Here is a 13,780-nt window from a genome sequence, read left to right as displayed (position 1 = left end):
CTTTATTCCTTGAGTTTGTATCACTTTACCAGATCTGATTTGTAAGCATGAGTTATTGCATATTGTTCATGTTTTTTATAATGCATATATTACGATATATACACATACAACTTATGATCTTAACCCTTGTGCATCTAAAAAAAAAGTCCCTCATTGACTAAAAAGGACAAAATGTCCATCTCCAAAGGCATAATAATGTCTTTTTTTACCAGCATCAGTTCTAATCATAATTACCTAACACATTTATTTATTTATTTTAGAATCTTTAGTTTTGCACATTGTTAACTAATCAAACCTAATTGTAAAGTGTTACCTGTGAGTTTAATCATTAACAGCTCATGAAACACTTTCTAGCTTCATCAGCTAGTCAGATGTCCTGGTTAATCATTACACCACTCATAAACCAATTACAGCAGCCAATAAAACATTCAATACTTTTATATTGAGCAATTTTACATTTGACACATTTTTATTCATTTATTTTTTACGCTTATTACAGCCTCAGGAGTCTCGTCTTTCTCCAAGGCCAAATCCCAGAGTTTTGACCCTTTCGCAGACCTGGGAAATCTCGGCTCAACACTACCTGGTGTGTTTTTTACTGCAGTAACTCTTTCATCTGGCTATTTTTTTCCTCATACATCATCGATATCATGTTACTGACTAACATTGTTTTTGTTTTCAGGCTCCTCCAGTGCTAGCTTTTCTGGCTCAGGGTTTAAAACGGCGCCCTCTGCAGGCGGCCCTAAAAACTCAGGTCAGCAGTGGCAGCAAACACCTCGACCCTCTTCAGGCCCAAACAAACCCTGGATGCCTCCGAACTCCACGGCACGGCCACAAGTTGTTCCTCAAGCAGCCAAACCAAACTACAACCCCAGCTTTAGTGTGATCGGCGGACGGCAGGAGAGGGGCATCAGGGGCCCCGGATTTGGTATGCTTTCACACAGTAGGCACAAACATTACAAACCTGAATTTGCAACAACATCTGTCTGAGAAAAAAAAAAAAAAAAAAAAAAAAGATACAGTGCATCCGGAAAGTCTTCATAGTGCTTTAGTCACATGTACATCAGTATTCACCTTAGTCAGGGAGGTGATCAATACCCCGATGGTCACTCAGTCTGAGCTCCAGCGTTCTTCTGTGGAGAGAGGAGAACTTTACAGAAGGACAACCATCTGTGCAGCAATCCACCAATTAAACCTGTATGGCAGAGTGGCCGGACAGAAGCCCTGCCTGGAATTTGGCATCTGAAGGACTCTCAAACCATAAGAAACCAAATTCTCTGGTCTGATGGGACTAAAATTGAACTCTTTATAGAGTGAATGCCAGGTGTTACATTTAGAGAAAACCAGGCACCGCTCATCACCAGGCTAACACCATCCCTACAGTGAAGCATGGTGGCGGCAGCATCATGCTGTGGGGATGTTTTTCAGCATCAGGAACTGGAAGACTAGTCAGGAAAGAGGGAAAGATGAAATGTACAGAGACATCCTGAATGAAAACCTGCTTCAGAGGGCTCTTGACCTCAGACTGGGGTGACGGTTCATCTTCCAGCAGGACTATGACCCAAAGCACACTGCCAAAATATCAATGGAGTGGCTTCACAACAACACTTTGAATGTCCTTGAGTGGCCCAGCCAGAGCCCAGATCCTAAATCCTATTGAACATCTCTGGAGAGATCTGAAAATGGCTGTACACCGTCGCTTCTCATCCAACCTGATAGAGCTTGAGAGGTACTGCAAAGAGGAATGGGCAGAATTTCCCAAAGACAGGTTTGCCAAGCTTGTGGCATCAAATTCGAATAGACTTGATGCTGTTATTGTTATTGCTGCCAAAGGTGCATCAAAAAAAAGTATTGAGCAAAGGCTGTGAATACTGATGTACATGTGATTTTCAGCTTTTTTATTTTTAATAAATTTGCAACTATTTAAAAAAAATCTTTTTTCACTTTTCCACATTGTCATTATGGGGATTGTGTGTGGAATTTTGAGGAAATAAATTAATTTAATCCATTTTGGAATAAAAATGTAACATAAAAAAGAGGAAAAAGTGAAGCACTATGAAGACTTTCCAGATGCACTGTATACTACGTAGAAACATCCTCTCTTTTTTTATTTAAATCATATTTTTGGCCTTTTTTTATCTATCTATATATATATAATTTCAATGTGTCGCAGACAATACATTTAGTGTTTATTAACGTTTGTTTTTATCATAACTCTATTGTTCATTTCTGTCCTTCAGGTCCAAAGCCTAAAGTGAAAGAAGACGACTTTGAGGATCTTCTGTGCACACAAGGTTTTGGCTCCAAACCTGACAGGAAGATGCCCAGAACAATCGCTGAGATGAGGAAGCAGGAGCTGTCCAAAGACATGGACCCTCTCAAACTACAGGTACAGATATTGTCAAGACTTTGGCTTACTCCAGAATAGACATGGGAAGATATTCAATAATGAGCATGCATATCGATATCGTGGCTTCAAAATACAGTGAATAATTCTGTATTATTTAAACTTTTACAGTGGCTTTTAAAAATATTCATATTGTTGAATTAGTGTTTTCCATCACAGTAGCAAACGATGAAGACTTAATTGGCAAATCTATTCTCAAACATTAACGTTATTCTGGCCTACAACACTGAAAAATGTGTGACTATTTATACCCATATATTTAGGGTGCTTTCACACTTGGTTCAATGGCCTGGACCGTACCCATGTTCGATTGTCCCCCTCTTCCAACCTCCTTGGTTGGTTTGTGTTCACACTGTCTTTTTTCCTGCTGAACCCCGGTACGCTTGCATCATCGAGCTGCAGTTTTGTTTACGGCCGTTGCTAGGTGACGATCACGAAAGCAGGCGCCGAAATGTAAAGACGTCCACACATCGCGGTCATTCTGCTTTTACTGAAGGTTTTGGCTCTGGACATACAGAAAGCGACTCGTGTCCATCTGCCGCAAACATATTATAAACATTCAGAACATCACACAGTGTCTGCAGAAGCTGTTTTTAGAGGAGACAAGCAGACATCACTGTGTATCACTGCGTTTGTCCTGCCTCAAATAGTGTCACCAAGGTACGAAATGTGACACACACACACACAAACGAACGTTATGAAAACAATAGTTTGTTGTACAGTTGGTGGTTCACTTCTGTTGTTTGGTACCATTGCGTTCACATCAGAAGTGAACCAACCGTAACAGAGTTTGCATGAACCGTACCCCAGACCACCTCTTTCAGGTGGACTCCAGTACAGTTTGTGGTTGCACACCCGAGTTCAGAAGACATGTTCACACTAGCCAAAAGTACCGTACTATGACGTCAAACAAACCTTGGTATGTACCAAAAGTGCTAGTGTGAAAGCAGTTAATTTAACCAAAGTCATTGTAATGAAGAAACAAAAGCATTTAGTAATCTTAATGTTGTTCTCCCTGTGTTTGCGTGGGTTTTCTCCGGGTGCTCTGGTTTCCCCCATAAGTTCAAAAACATGTGGTATAGGTGAATTGGGTAAGCTAAATCGTCCGAAGTGTATGTGTATGTGTGTGAGTGTGCATGTGGGTGTTTCCCAGTGATGGGTTGCAGCTGGAAGGGCATCCACTTCGTAAAACGTGCTGAATAAGTTGGCGTTCCTTTCACTTTGACGACCCCAGATTAATAAAGGAACTAAGCCAAAAAGAAAATGAATGAATGAAATAATCTTAATGTTAATTCGTTGTTAACATTAAAATCAGAAATAGTAATCGTTTTATTAATGTTAATAACTAATAAAATGTATTTTTTATTAACATTTAACATATAACATAAAGCTATTTAACATAAAAGTCAAGTTTACTATTGAGACTGTATTGTAAAGCATACTTTATCATCTTTTTGGCATTTTAATTTGTTTAATATATTTATTTATATATATATACAATAAGGCAATGCACATTTTTTTTATATTATGCCTGTTAAAATAATATTTTTTGCAGTTTAGGTCAGTATCATGATAATACCGCATATTGTGATTAAAAGCTTCAGCAATTAATCTCAACAAGAAAATGTGAAGTTTAAAGCCTACGCCAGAACATGTTTACTGGTGGACCTGCTGTGATGATGGATGTTGTTTTGTGTGTTAGATCTTGGACTGGATCGAGGGGAAGGAGAGGAACATCCGCGCTCTTCTGTCCACGCTTCACACAGTCCTGTGGGAGGGCGAGACCCGCTGGAGACCCATCAACATGGCAGATCTGGTCACTCCAGACCAGGTCAAAAGGGTCTATAGGAAGGCTGTGCTCGTCGTGCATCCAGACAAGGTGCGACATTTTAGCAGATTTTTCACTATTCTGTCGAACAGTTCTGAGAACACTCGGGTATGGTTCCAGTTTATTTCAGCTAGGAATGCACGAATGTTCTTCCGCCACAAATGGCATTTTCAGTTTTTGGCTGAAAAAGAAAAAAGGCCAAAAATATGAGTTATTTAAAAAGCTTCTGAAAAATCAACGCCTGTTCAAATAATGCACAGACAGGACGTTTCTATGTAGTGTACTTGTTACTGTTGTATGCCATAGCAGTGACATTTGGTAAGGGGAACGCTGATACAGCCTTCTTTCATCGTAGAAATATCACTATGCTAACAAGCATGATATCTATCTCTGATCCAGAAAAGCTTTTTCATGCTATTATGACCTCTAGATTAGATTACTGTAATGCTCTGTTAGCTAGTTGTCCAGCATCATATAAAAATTAACGTCAAAACATGCTAAATGCAGCTGCCAAAGTTCTTACCAGGCCAAGTAAATATGATTATATCACCCAAGTTTTATCTTCCCTATACAGGCTGCCTGTTGGGTTTCATATTAATCATAAAATTTTGCTTTTTACCTATAAAGCTTTAAATAATCTAGCTCTTGTTTATCTAATCAACATTGACACATTTCTAACATTTTTGGCTCTATATACCAACACAATGAGTTTGAAATAAAACGAATAAGAACACATAGACATCTGCAGACGGTTTCATTCCTTGTTCTGCCAGGCCTCTACACCAACTGTCTTCAGTTCCTGCTTGTTCGTGGGGCATTTTCTCTTTAGTTTTGTCTTCAGCTAGTGAAGTGCAAGCTCAATTGGATTCAGATTAGGTGATTTACTTGGCCATTGCTTAATATTCCACATTCCAAAAAGGGAAAGTTTGATATATGATTGTTATTCTGTTCGATTACTTTTGGACCCTTTACAAGTGGGAGGCACAAACGCAAACTGTTGTAATTCCTACAGCGTTCACCTGATTTGGATGTAAATACCCTCAAATAAAAGCTCAGACTATGTGATTAAAGCATCTTGTTTGTTCCATTTCAAATCCGTTGTGTTGGTGAGCCAAAACTTTTAAAATTGTGTCGATGTCCAAATATTTATGGACTTAACTGTAATTGTAGAATGAGTGAGTGTGCTTCATTACTTTTCGGATTTTGATTGTATTGCAATAATATGCATCTTTTGTAACGCTGCTTTGAAACTTTTTTTATAAGAGACTATATACACACACACACGCTTATATTATTATTTTGCCCCAAGTCTTGTGGAAAACAACATAGACATAATAAACGAAAAAAAAAAAACGAAAAAAAAAAATGTGTTTTGGGGCGGTGGATTTACCAAACAAATTAAACTTAATGCAAAAGATCCCCTTCTGTCGACAAACAAACTCACTCAGTTGAGAGTAATTTGATAGATTTATTATAGAAAAATTGTCATTTTAAATGAGCATCTCTTCAGGATGGCCACAGGCCAAAATAACAGACAAAAAAATTAACTAAATTACCTATAACTATTTAAAAAAAAATACAGGAAGCTTACCTTTCTCCCTAAACATAAACATAGTCGAAAGTAATCAAATAAATAAGCAGGCCCACCCCTACAGGCTCAAACTCTCAAAAGAAGTTGAACGCATGAACAATGGTACAAGATTGAATGTTAGTTGTCTGTCGGAGGGGTAAGGGAAATCCAGGAGCTCCACTCCCAGCAGGCGTCACACCACAAATGAGCTCCCCGAACCCTGCCGGAAGTTCCTTTTTATATAGACCTCTGCGACCAGCAGCCAATCAGAGCACAAATCACACCTAAATGGGAGCCTATGGCATAACAACAACAAGAAGGCAGGACAATGAAAAAGACAGATGCAGATATATATATATATATATATATATATATATATATATATAAATATATATATATATATATATATATATATATATATAAATATATAAATAAATATATATATATATATATATATATATATATATATATATATATATAAATATATATATATATATATATGTATATGTATATATATATATATATGTATATATATATGTGTGTGTATATGTGTGTATGTATATGTATATATATATGTATGTATATATATATATATATATATATATATATATATATATATATATATATATATATATATATATATATATATATATATATATATATATATATGCAGAGCACTGTATATATCAAATAACAAATACACATTATATAGATCAAGATCTTTTCTGAGCTTTTTCCTTGTGTCCTGTAACAGTGCAGAACTCATGGTCTTCTCTGTGCTTCTGCAGGCCACGGGTCAGCCGTACGAGCAGTACGCTAAGATGATCTTCATGGAGCTCAGCGACGCCTGGTCCGAGTTCGAGAACCAAGGATCCAAAGCCCTGTTCTGAGCCGACAGTCTGCTCCAGAGGCCCAGCGCTTTCTCTCTGTCCACACACACATATGGACACACTGCCACTGTCAACAAACACACACATACGCAAACTGTGGCTCTGCAGAGAGAGAAAGATGGACTGAAAAACACACATCTCTGCCTGAGGAGAGACACTGCAGCTGGACCACTGTGCTAACATCCTTCTGGCATCTGTAGACCAATAACACACACACACACATACACACACATCTGAGACTACAATCTGTCTTGCACTTCAGAAGAGCTTCAGAAAAGATGGATTCTTGGATGAACGATGTGATTATTGCTCTTTTTCGCCATTCTATGCATCACACTTTTGGTTTTCACTTAGTCGGTGTGGTTTTGTCAGTTCCTGGTGTAAATATTCACTTGAGTGATTGAGTGCGAGTGTGTGTGTGTGTTTGGATGGGGTTCATGTGAAGCTAAAGCACTTCTGCGCTCTCTCCACCATGTGAGGATTTTGTTGGGCTTCTTTGTCACTTTCACTTTGGTTTTTATCATGGTTTTCCACGGATCTCAAGTGTTAGCTCTCTCCCAGCACCTCGCTTTTTAAGGTGCGTTCGTGTATTTGTGGGTTCTGGGCTCATTTTCTGCAGTCCTAAGGGTATTGAGTGAGCGAAAAAACAGACAACGTGTATGATCTTTCCATTCTTTTGTTTGTTTGTTTTTTCTTTTTATCTCAAGGACCAATCAGAAATGTCTGTCTTATTTATTGTTTGGAAAGCTGTACATGGCTAACTGATGGATATAAAGAGGACTAAAATAACAAATTTATTATTATAGAAAAGTAAATGACGGAAGAAACACGCTGAGCATTTTGCAATACTAAAATCATTCCAAAGCATCTACTAATATGAATGTGCTTTTTAAGATTACTGCTGGCGATTTGGAATGTAAATTGTTTTGGTTTTTTTTGGTACTCCCTGTATTATTATCATCATCCTGTTTTCCATATGTGAGCAAGCCTATATTTTATGTCATGTTTCCATCATTTCTATAGGGTCAGTTCACTTAAAAAAGAAAATTCTGTCATTTACCGATTGATTCAAGCTTGTATGAGTGTTTTTTTTTTCTTTTCTTTCTGTTAGGAAGAATTTGAAAAATGTTGCTAGCCAGAAAATAATGATTGTAATATTTTCAAAATGTGTCCCAATTCTCTCTTGAATCAATTTTGAGCTTGGTTTATAACATCAGACAGTGCTCCTGGCAGGTTTTAACAAAAGATGGCAGTTTGTGCTCTAGGGAGGTTTTGAAACCGTACAATCAAATGCTAACAAAGAACGTTTCAAGCAAGTTGTCTTTTAAGTCACAAGATTAACTTAACATTCTTGTAATTCACCTACATCTTTATTAATGATTATTTAGCTTCAAGTGGTACTTGTAAGGAATTGAATGCAATCAGAGTACAGCTGATTGTAAAGTATACAACACTATCTGCAGGTAAAAACTAATCTAGAGCAACACCTGCTGTTAAAAACTAGCCTAGATCGCTATCAAAACTAGCCTAAAGCCCCATTTGCTATTAAAAAATACCCTAGAGCACTATTTGTTGTTTAAAAACTAGCCTGGAGAGCCGTCTGCTCTTAAAAACAAACCTCTAGCGCGCCATCTGATGTTTGAAAACTAGCCTAGAGCGCCATCTGATGTTTGAAAACTAGCCTAGAGCGCCATTTGCTGTTAAAAAATTACCTGAGAGCATCATCTGCTGTTAAAAACTAGCCGAGAGCACCATTTGTTGTTAAAAACTAGCCTGGAGCGCAATCTACTCTTAAAAATGAGCATAAAGTGACATCTGGTCTTAAAAATGAGCCTCTAGACCAGTGGTCACCAAAGTTGTTCCTGGAGGGCTGGTGTCCTGCAGATTTTCGCTCCAACCCTAATCAAACACACCCGAACAAGCTAATCAAGGTCTTACTAGGTATACTTGAAACACCCGGGAAGGTGTGTTGAGGCAAGTTAGAGCTAAACCCTGCAGGGACACCGGCCCTCCAGGACCGAGATTGGTGACCCCTGCTCTAGACCGTCATTTGTTGTTAAAACTAGCCTGGAGCACCATCTACTCTTGAAAATTAGCATAGAGTGACATCTGCACTTATAAATGAGATTCTAGGGCGCCATCTGCTGTTAAAAACTAGCCTAGAGGGCCATTTGTTGTTAATAACTAGCCTAGAGCACCTTCTGCTCTTAAAAATGAGCATAGAGTGACATCTGCACTTAAAAATGAGATTCTAGGGCGCCATCTGCTGTTAAAAACTTGCCTAGAGGGCCATTTGTTGTTAATAACTAGCCTAGAGCACCATCTGCTCTTAAAAATGAGCATAGAGTGACTTCTGCTCTTATAAATGAGCCTCTAGAGCGCCATCTGCTGTTAAAAACTAGCCTAGAGGGCCATTTGTTGTTAATTACTAGCCTAGAGCACCATCTGCTCTTAAAAATGAGCATAGAGTGACTTCTGCTCTTAAAATGAGCCCCTAGAGCGCCATCTGCTGTTAAAAACTAGCCTAGAGGGCCATTTGTTGTTAATAACTAGCCTAGAGCACCATCTGCTCTTAAAAATGAGCATAGAGTGACATCTGCACCTAAAAATGAGATTCTAGGGCGCCATCTGCTGTTAAAAACTAGCCTAGAGGGCCATTTGTTGTTAATAACTAGCCTAGAGCACCATCTGCTCTTAAAAATGAGCATAGAGTGACATCTGCACTTAAAAATGAGATTCTAGAGCGCCATCTGCTGTTAAAAACTAGCCTAGAGGGCCATTTGTTGTTAATAACTAGCCTAGAGCACCATCTGCTCTTAAAAATGAGCATAGAGTGACTTCTGCTCTTAAAAATGAGTCTCTAGAGCGCCATCTGCTGTTAAAAACGAACCTAGAGCACCATCTGCTGGTAAAAACTGCCACAGAGCACTGTTAAAAACCTGCCTAGAGCTCTGTTTGCTATTAATAACTACCCTAGAGCGCCATCTGCTGTTAAAAACTACCATAGATCGCTATAAAAAACTAGCCTAAAGCTCCATCTGCTGTTACAAAACAGCTTAGAGCGCCATCTGCTCTTAAAATCTAGCCTAGTTATATTTGCTGTTAATAACTACTCTAGAGAGCCATCTGCTGTTAAAAACTAGCCTAGAGGGCCATTTGTTGTTATTAACTAGCCTAGAGCACCATCTGCTCTTAAAAATGAGCACAGAGTGACTTCTGCTCTTAAAATGAGCCCCTAGAGCGCCATCTGCTGTTAAAAACTAGCCTAGAGCACCATCTGCTCTTAAAAATGAGCATAGAGTGACTTCTGCTCTTAAAAATGAGTCTCTGGAGCGCCATCTGCTGTTAAAAACTAACCTAGAGCACCATCTGCTGGTAAAAACTGCCACAGAGCACTGTTAAAAACCTGCCTAGAGCTGTTTGCTGTTAATAACTACCCTAGAGCGCCATCTGCTGTTAAAAACTACCATAGATCGCTATAAAAAACTAGCCTAAAGCTCCATCTGCTGTTACAAAACAGCTTAGAGCGCCATCTGCTGTTAAAATCTAGCCTAGTTATATTTGCTGTTAATAACTACTCTAGAGAGCCATCTGCTGTTAAAAAACTACCATATATCACTATTAAAAATTAGCCTAAAGCTCCAGTTGCTATTAAAAACCAGCCTAGAGTGCCATCTGCTGTAAAATTTAGCCACTAGAGCGCCATCAGCTGTTAAAACATAACCCAGAGCTAGAATTATAGCTCAAATAATGGGTCAGTGGTTACCAACATTATTCAAAACTCATCAGAAGAAATATAAGAGGCTTTTAATAACCTGAGAGTGAGTAAATGTTCATTTTGTGGTGAACTGTGTTTTTATAAGCAACAGCAGTTTGCACCAATCCCTCAGGCTGAATCCATGTGCACCCGTAATCCGACTTTAAAAAACAAATTCACAATGTAGTTGCAGTGGTGCCGTTTTGAAACCTATGATAGCTTGAAGCATTGCTTTATACGTGTGTGGTGAGTTCTGTGACCTGGGATTATTAATATATAATGATAATATATGTTGCAAGGATCAAGGAGAATGTGTGCAGTTTTGGGAACTTGAGGGCCTGGTTCAGATTGTCTGTTTTGCTAAATATTTTGGCTTCATTCCCCTCCACCCGTCATGAATATTCCAAACTAATAATATGGGATTTGTGTTTAAAATCCTCATTGGTTGTAGAATTATTGAACAAGTTTAATGGGCTCTGAGTCTAAATAGAGTGACTATATGTTTATTTTCCCCATACGTAGGAACATGAGAATATAACGCTGCTGTAATGGTGGAGAGTGAATATTGGTTTGGTTTGTTTTCCTCCTTATTTGACCCGCTCTGCTTTCCTCGGGATGTCAAACTAAAGTGTTTCTCACCAGCTCTCCTGCAGTGGAGGATGAAATCATGACACCACGGTCTTAACATATTTTTGTCATATTTTATTTTCAGATTTGACCAATAAACCATGATCATGGTTTGCGTTTGGGATGGCCTGCTTTTATTTTGTAGTTAACTTTAATGATTAAAAATGCATTTAAAGTCAAATTCTTGTAGAAGAATTTTAATCTGCACATGAAATATCTTGTGTTGTTTATTATTTAGTAGACACCTGTCCAACTGCTCATTAACATATATTCCTCATCAGCCAATCACATGGCAGCAACGCAAAGCATTTAGGCATGTAGACATGGTCAAGATGATCTGCTGCAGTTCAAACCAGCATCAGAATGAGGGAGAAAAGTGAGTTAAGTAACTTTGAACGTGGCATGGTTGGTGGTGAAAGACGGGCTGAGCTGAGTATTTCAGAAACTGCTGATCTACTGGGATTTTCATGCACAACCATCTTAAGGGTTTACAGAGAATGGTCTGAAAAAGAGAAAATATCCAGTGAGCGGCAGTTCTGTGGACGCAAATGCCTTGTTGATGCCAGAGGTTAGAGGAGAATGGTTAGACTGTAACTCATATGAACACTCGTTACAACCGAGGTCTGCAGAAGAGCATCTCTGAACACGCAACACGTCCAACCTTGAGGCAGATGGGCTACAGAAGCAGAAGACCACACCAGGTGCCACTCCTGTCAGCTAAGAACAGGAAACAATTCACACAGGCTCACCAAAACTGGACAATAGAAGATTGTAAAATCATTGCATGGTCTGATGAGTCTCCATTTGTGCTGTGACATTCAGACGGTAGGGTCAGAATTTGGCGTCAACAACATGAAAGCATAGATCCATCCTTTTTAATTTTTTTTTTTGGACTATTGTTGAATTTTTAACATTAGGTTACATAGATAGCTGTGGTCTCAGGTTCACTCAGCCTAGCACATCATCAGTTGCGTCAGACGGCGCAGCTCTGTTACGTCATCATTGACCACGTGCTCTTATTTTGAAACTGAAAACTACACCGAAGCTCTGAATGCTTGAAATTATTTAACACTTTCGAGATAATTTAAATAGATTCGTAAACGTAACCTAAATGTAACGTTAGCCTATTTACATTAACATTACAGTGTGAACTACAGACAAAAGCAAACCATTAAACAAGCAGCAAATCTCGATCACCAAACCTGCTCTAATCATCTCGGGTTTGAACCGATCATATAAGGAAAACTGACAGGATCACAGAAAAGCTTTGCGTGCCATTTTAATGGTCTGCTTGTTGATCGCGATGTGTGAAGTAAACTACAAATCCTGGTTTCCGTTTCCGAAATCTAAAATAAAAGTCCCGTGCAATTAATTAAGACCGTGTTACAGATGACGATTAAATTGATGAAAGCAGTTATAACCAGAGTGTGAACCAGAGGGGGGTGTTGGCAGTACTCTGAAAATACTCTGATCAGTATTTTAAATAATAATGTTTATATTGAAAATAATAGATAATATAAACATACATTTGACTACCCCTATACCGGTTCAAACAATTGTTAATGCATAATTGCGCCAATCCAGAAATCAATTCTAGAAAAAGTCTAAAATCTAGAGCACCAATAGACATCGTCTTCACAAGACTTTGTTTTCTCATAAAAGGTGTTCATATCTAGAATTAGCTTGAAAATAAAAATCTAATTAGACAGTTTGTAGTTTAACCTACAGTAACATCTGAAATAGCTAATCAGAGAATACTGAAAATATCAGAGAATACACTAAATATCCATCAAAATGCTGAAAACTTTAATAAATAAAAAAAAATAAATAAATAACTTTTTAATAAACTAGATGTAATTAAAAAGAAACACATAATGAAAGAAGCATGTATTACACAAACTGAAAAGTTGACCCCCCCCTGACCGTCAATGTATAATTTGCACACAGAACATACCTCTATTGGAGATGAATTAATCCTAAATAACTTTACCTCTTAATGAAGTTTGTTCATCGCCACTGGCTTGCTTGGTTTGAGACTTGTGGAGCTGCGCATCGATGGATTTGCTCTGCAGTGTTTGGACTTTTGGACAGTGTTTTTGGACTTTCAACCACACTGACCTGAACTAAACACTGAAAACTGAACTGACACAGTTTCCATTTACTAGAACTTCTATGTTAAACTGCTTTGGCACAATCTGCTATGAAAAAAAAAAAAGATTAATTGAATTGATGTTTAAAACGGTATAACTCTTATTAAATCTGTTTTTTTATATCTGGTTTAATTGTTGAAGAATATTTCACACTTGTATGAATAGTTTCATTACATCATTGGTTGTTTAGCAGAGGTTTATCCAGCGAAGTCTAAACATTAGAACAATCACACATTTGAAGAAAAAAAGTGCAAAAAGGGCAGCGCGCTGGCGCAGAGGGTAGCACAATCGCCTCACATCAAGAAGGTCGCTGGTTTAAGCCTCGGCTGGGTCAGTTGGCGTTTCTGTGTGGAGTTTGCACGTTCTCCCAGTGTTTGCGTGGGTTTCCTCCAGGTGCTCCGGTTTCCCCCACAGTCCAAAGACATGCACTATAGGTGAATTGGGTAAGCTAAACTGTCCGTAGTGTATGAGTGTAAATGAGTGTGTGGGTGTTTCCCAGTGATGGGTTGCAGCTAGAAGGGCATTCGCTGCGTAAAACATATGCTGGATAA

At 38.3% G+C, this 13,780-nt stretch overlaps 1 protein-coding gene and 1 long non-coding RNA gene across 4 annotated transcripts in view; one reads left to right on the top strand and one right to left on the bottom strand.

The window, feature by feature from the left end:
- Positions 1 to 7,762, top strand: part of gak (cyclin G associated kinase) — a 95,515-nt gene extending 87,753 nt beyond the window's left edge. For all 3 annotated transcript variants that reach the window (XM_068221403.2, XM_009301214.5, XM_073951962.1), the window contains 5 exons: positions 500 to 586; positions 683 to 928; positions 2,241 to 2,389; positions 4,110 to 4,286; positions 6,594 to 7,762. In XM_068221403.2, the coding sequence (XP_068077504.2) occupies positions 500 to 586; positions 683 to 928; positions 2,241 to 2,389; positions 4,110 to 4,286; positions 6,594 to 6,695 (761 nt within the window). In that variant the 3' untranslated portion in view covers positions 6,696 to 7,762. The remainder of the gene's footprint in view (positions 1 to 499; positions 587 to 682; positions 929 to 2,240; positions 2,390 to 4,109; positions 4,287 to 6,593) is intronic.
- On the bottom strand, positions 6,977 to 12,400 carry LOC141385754 (uncharacterized). Its single transcript, XR_012406709.1, has 2 exons — positions 9,961 to 12,400; positions 6,977 to 9,219 (listed from the first exon to the last, which is right to left on the bottom strand). It is a non-coding gene; the product is annotated as an uncharacterized lncRNA (long non-coding RNA).
- Positions 12,401 to 13,780: the final 1,380 nt, after the last annotated feature.

The sequence above is a fragment of the Danio rerio genome, chromosome 5, assembly GCF_049306965.1.
Source record: "Danio rerio strain Tuebingen ecotype United States chromosome 5, GRCz12tu, whole genome shotgun sequence".
In the NCBI taxonomy this organism is placed as follows: Eukaryota; Metazoa; Chordata; class Actinopteri; order Cypriniformes; family Danionidae; genus Danio; species Danio rerio.
This window is presented reverse-complemented; position numbering and strand designations above follow the sequence as displayed.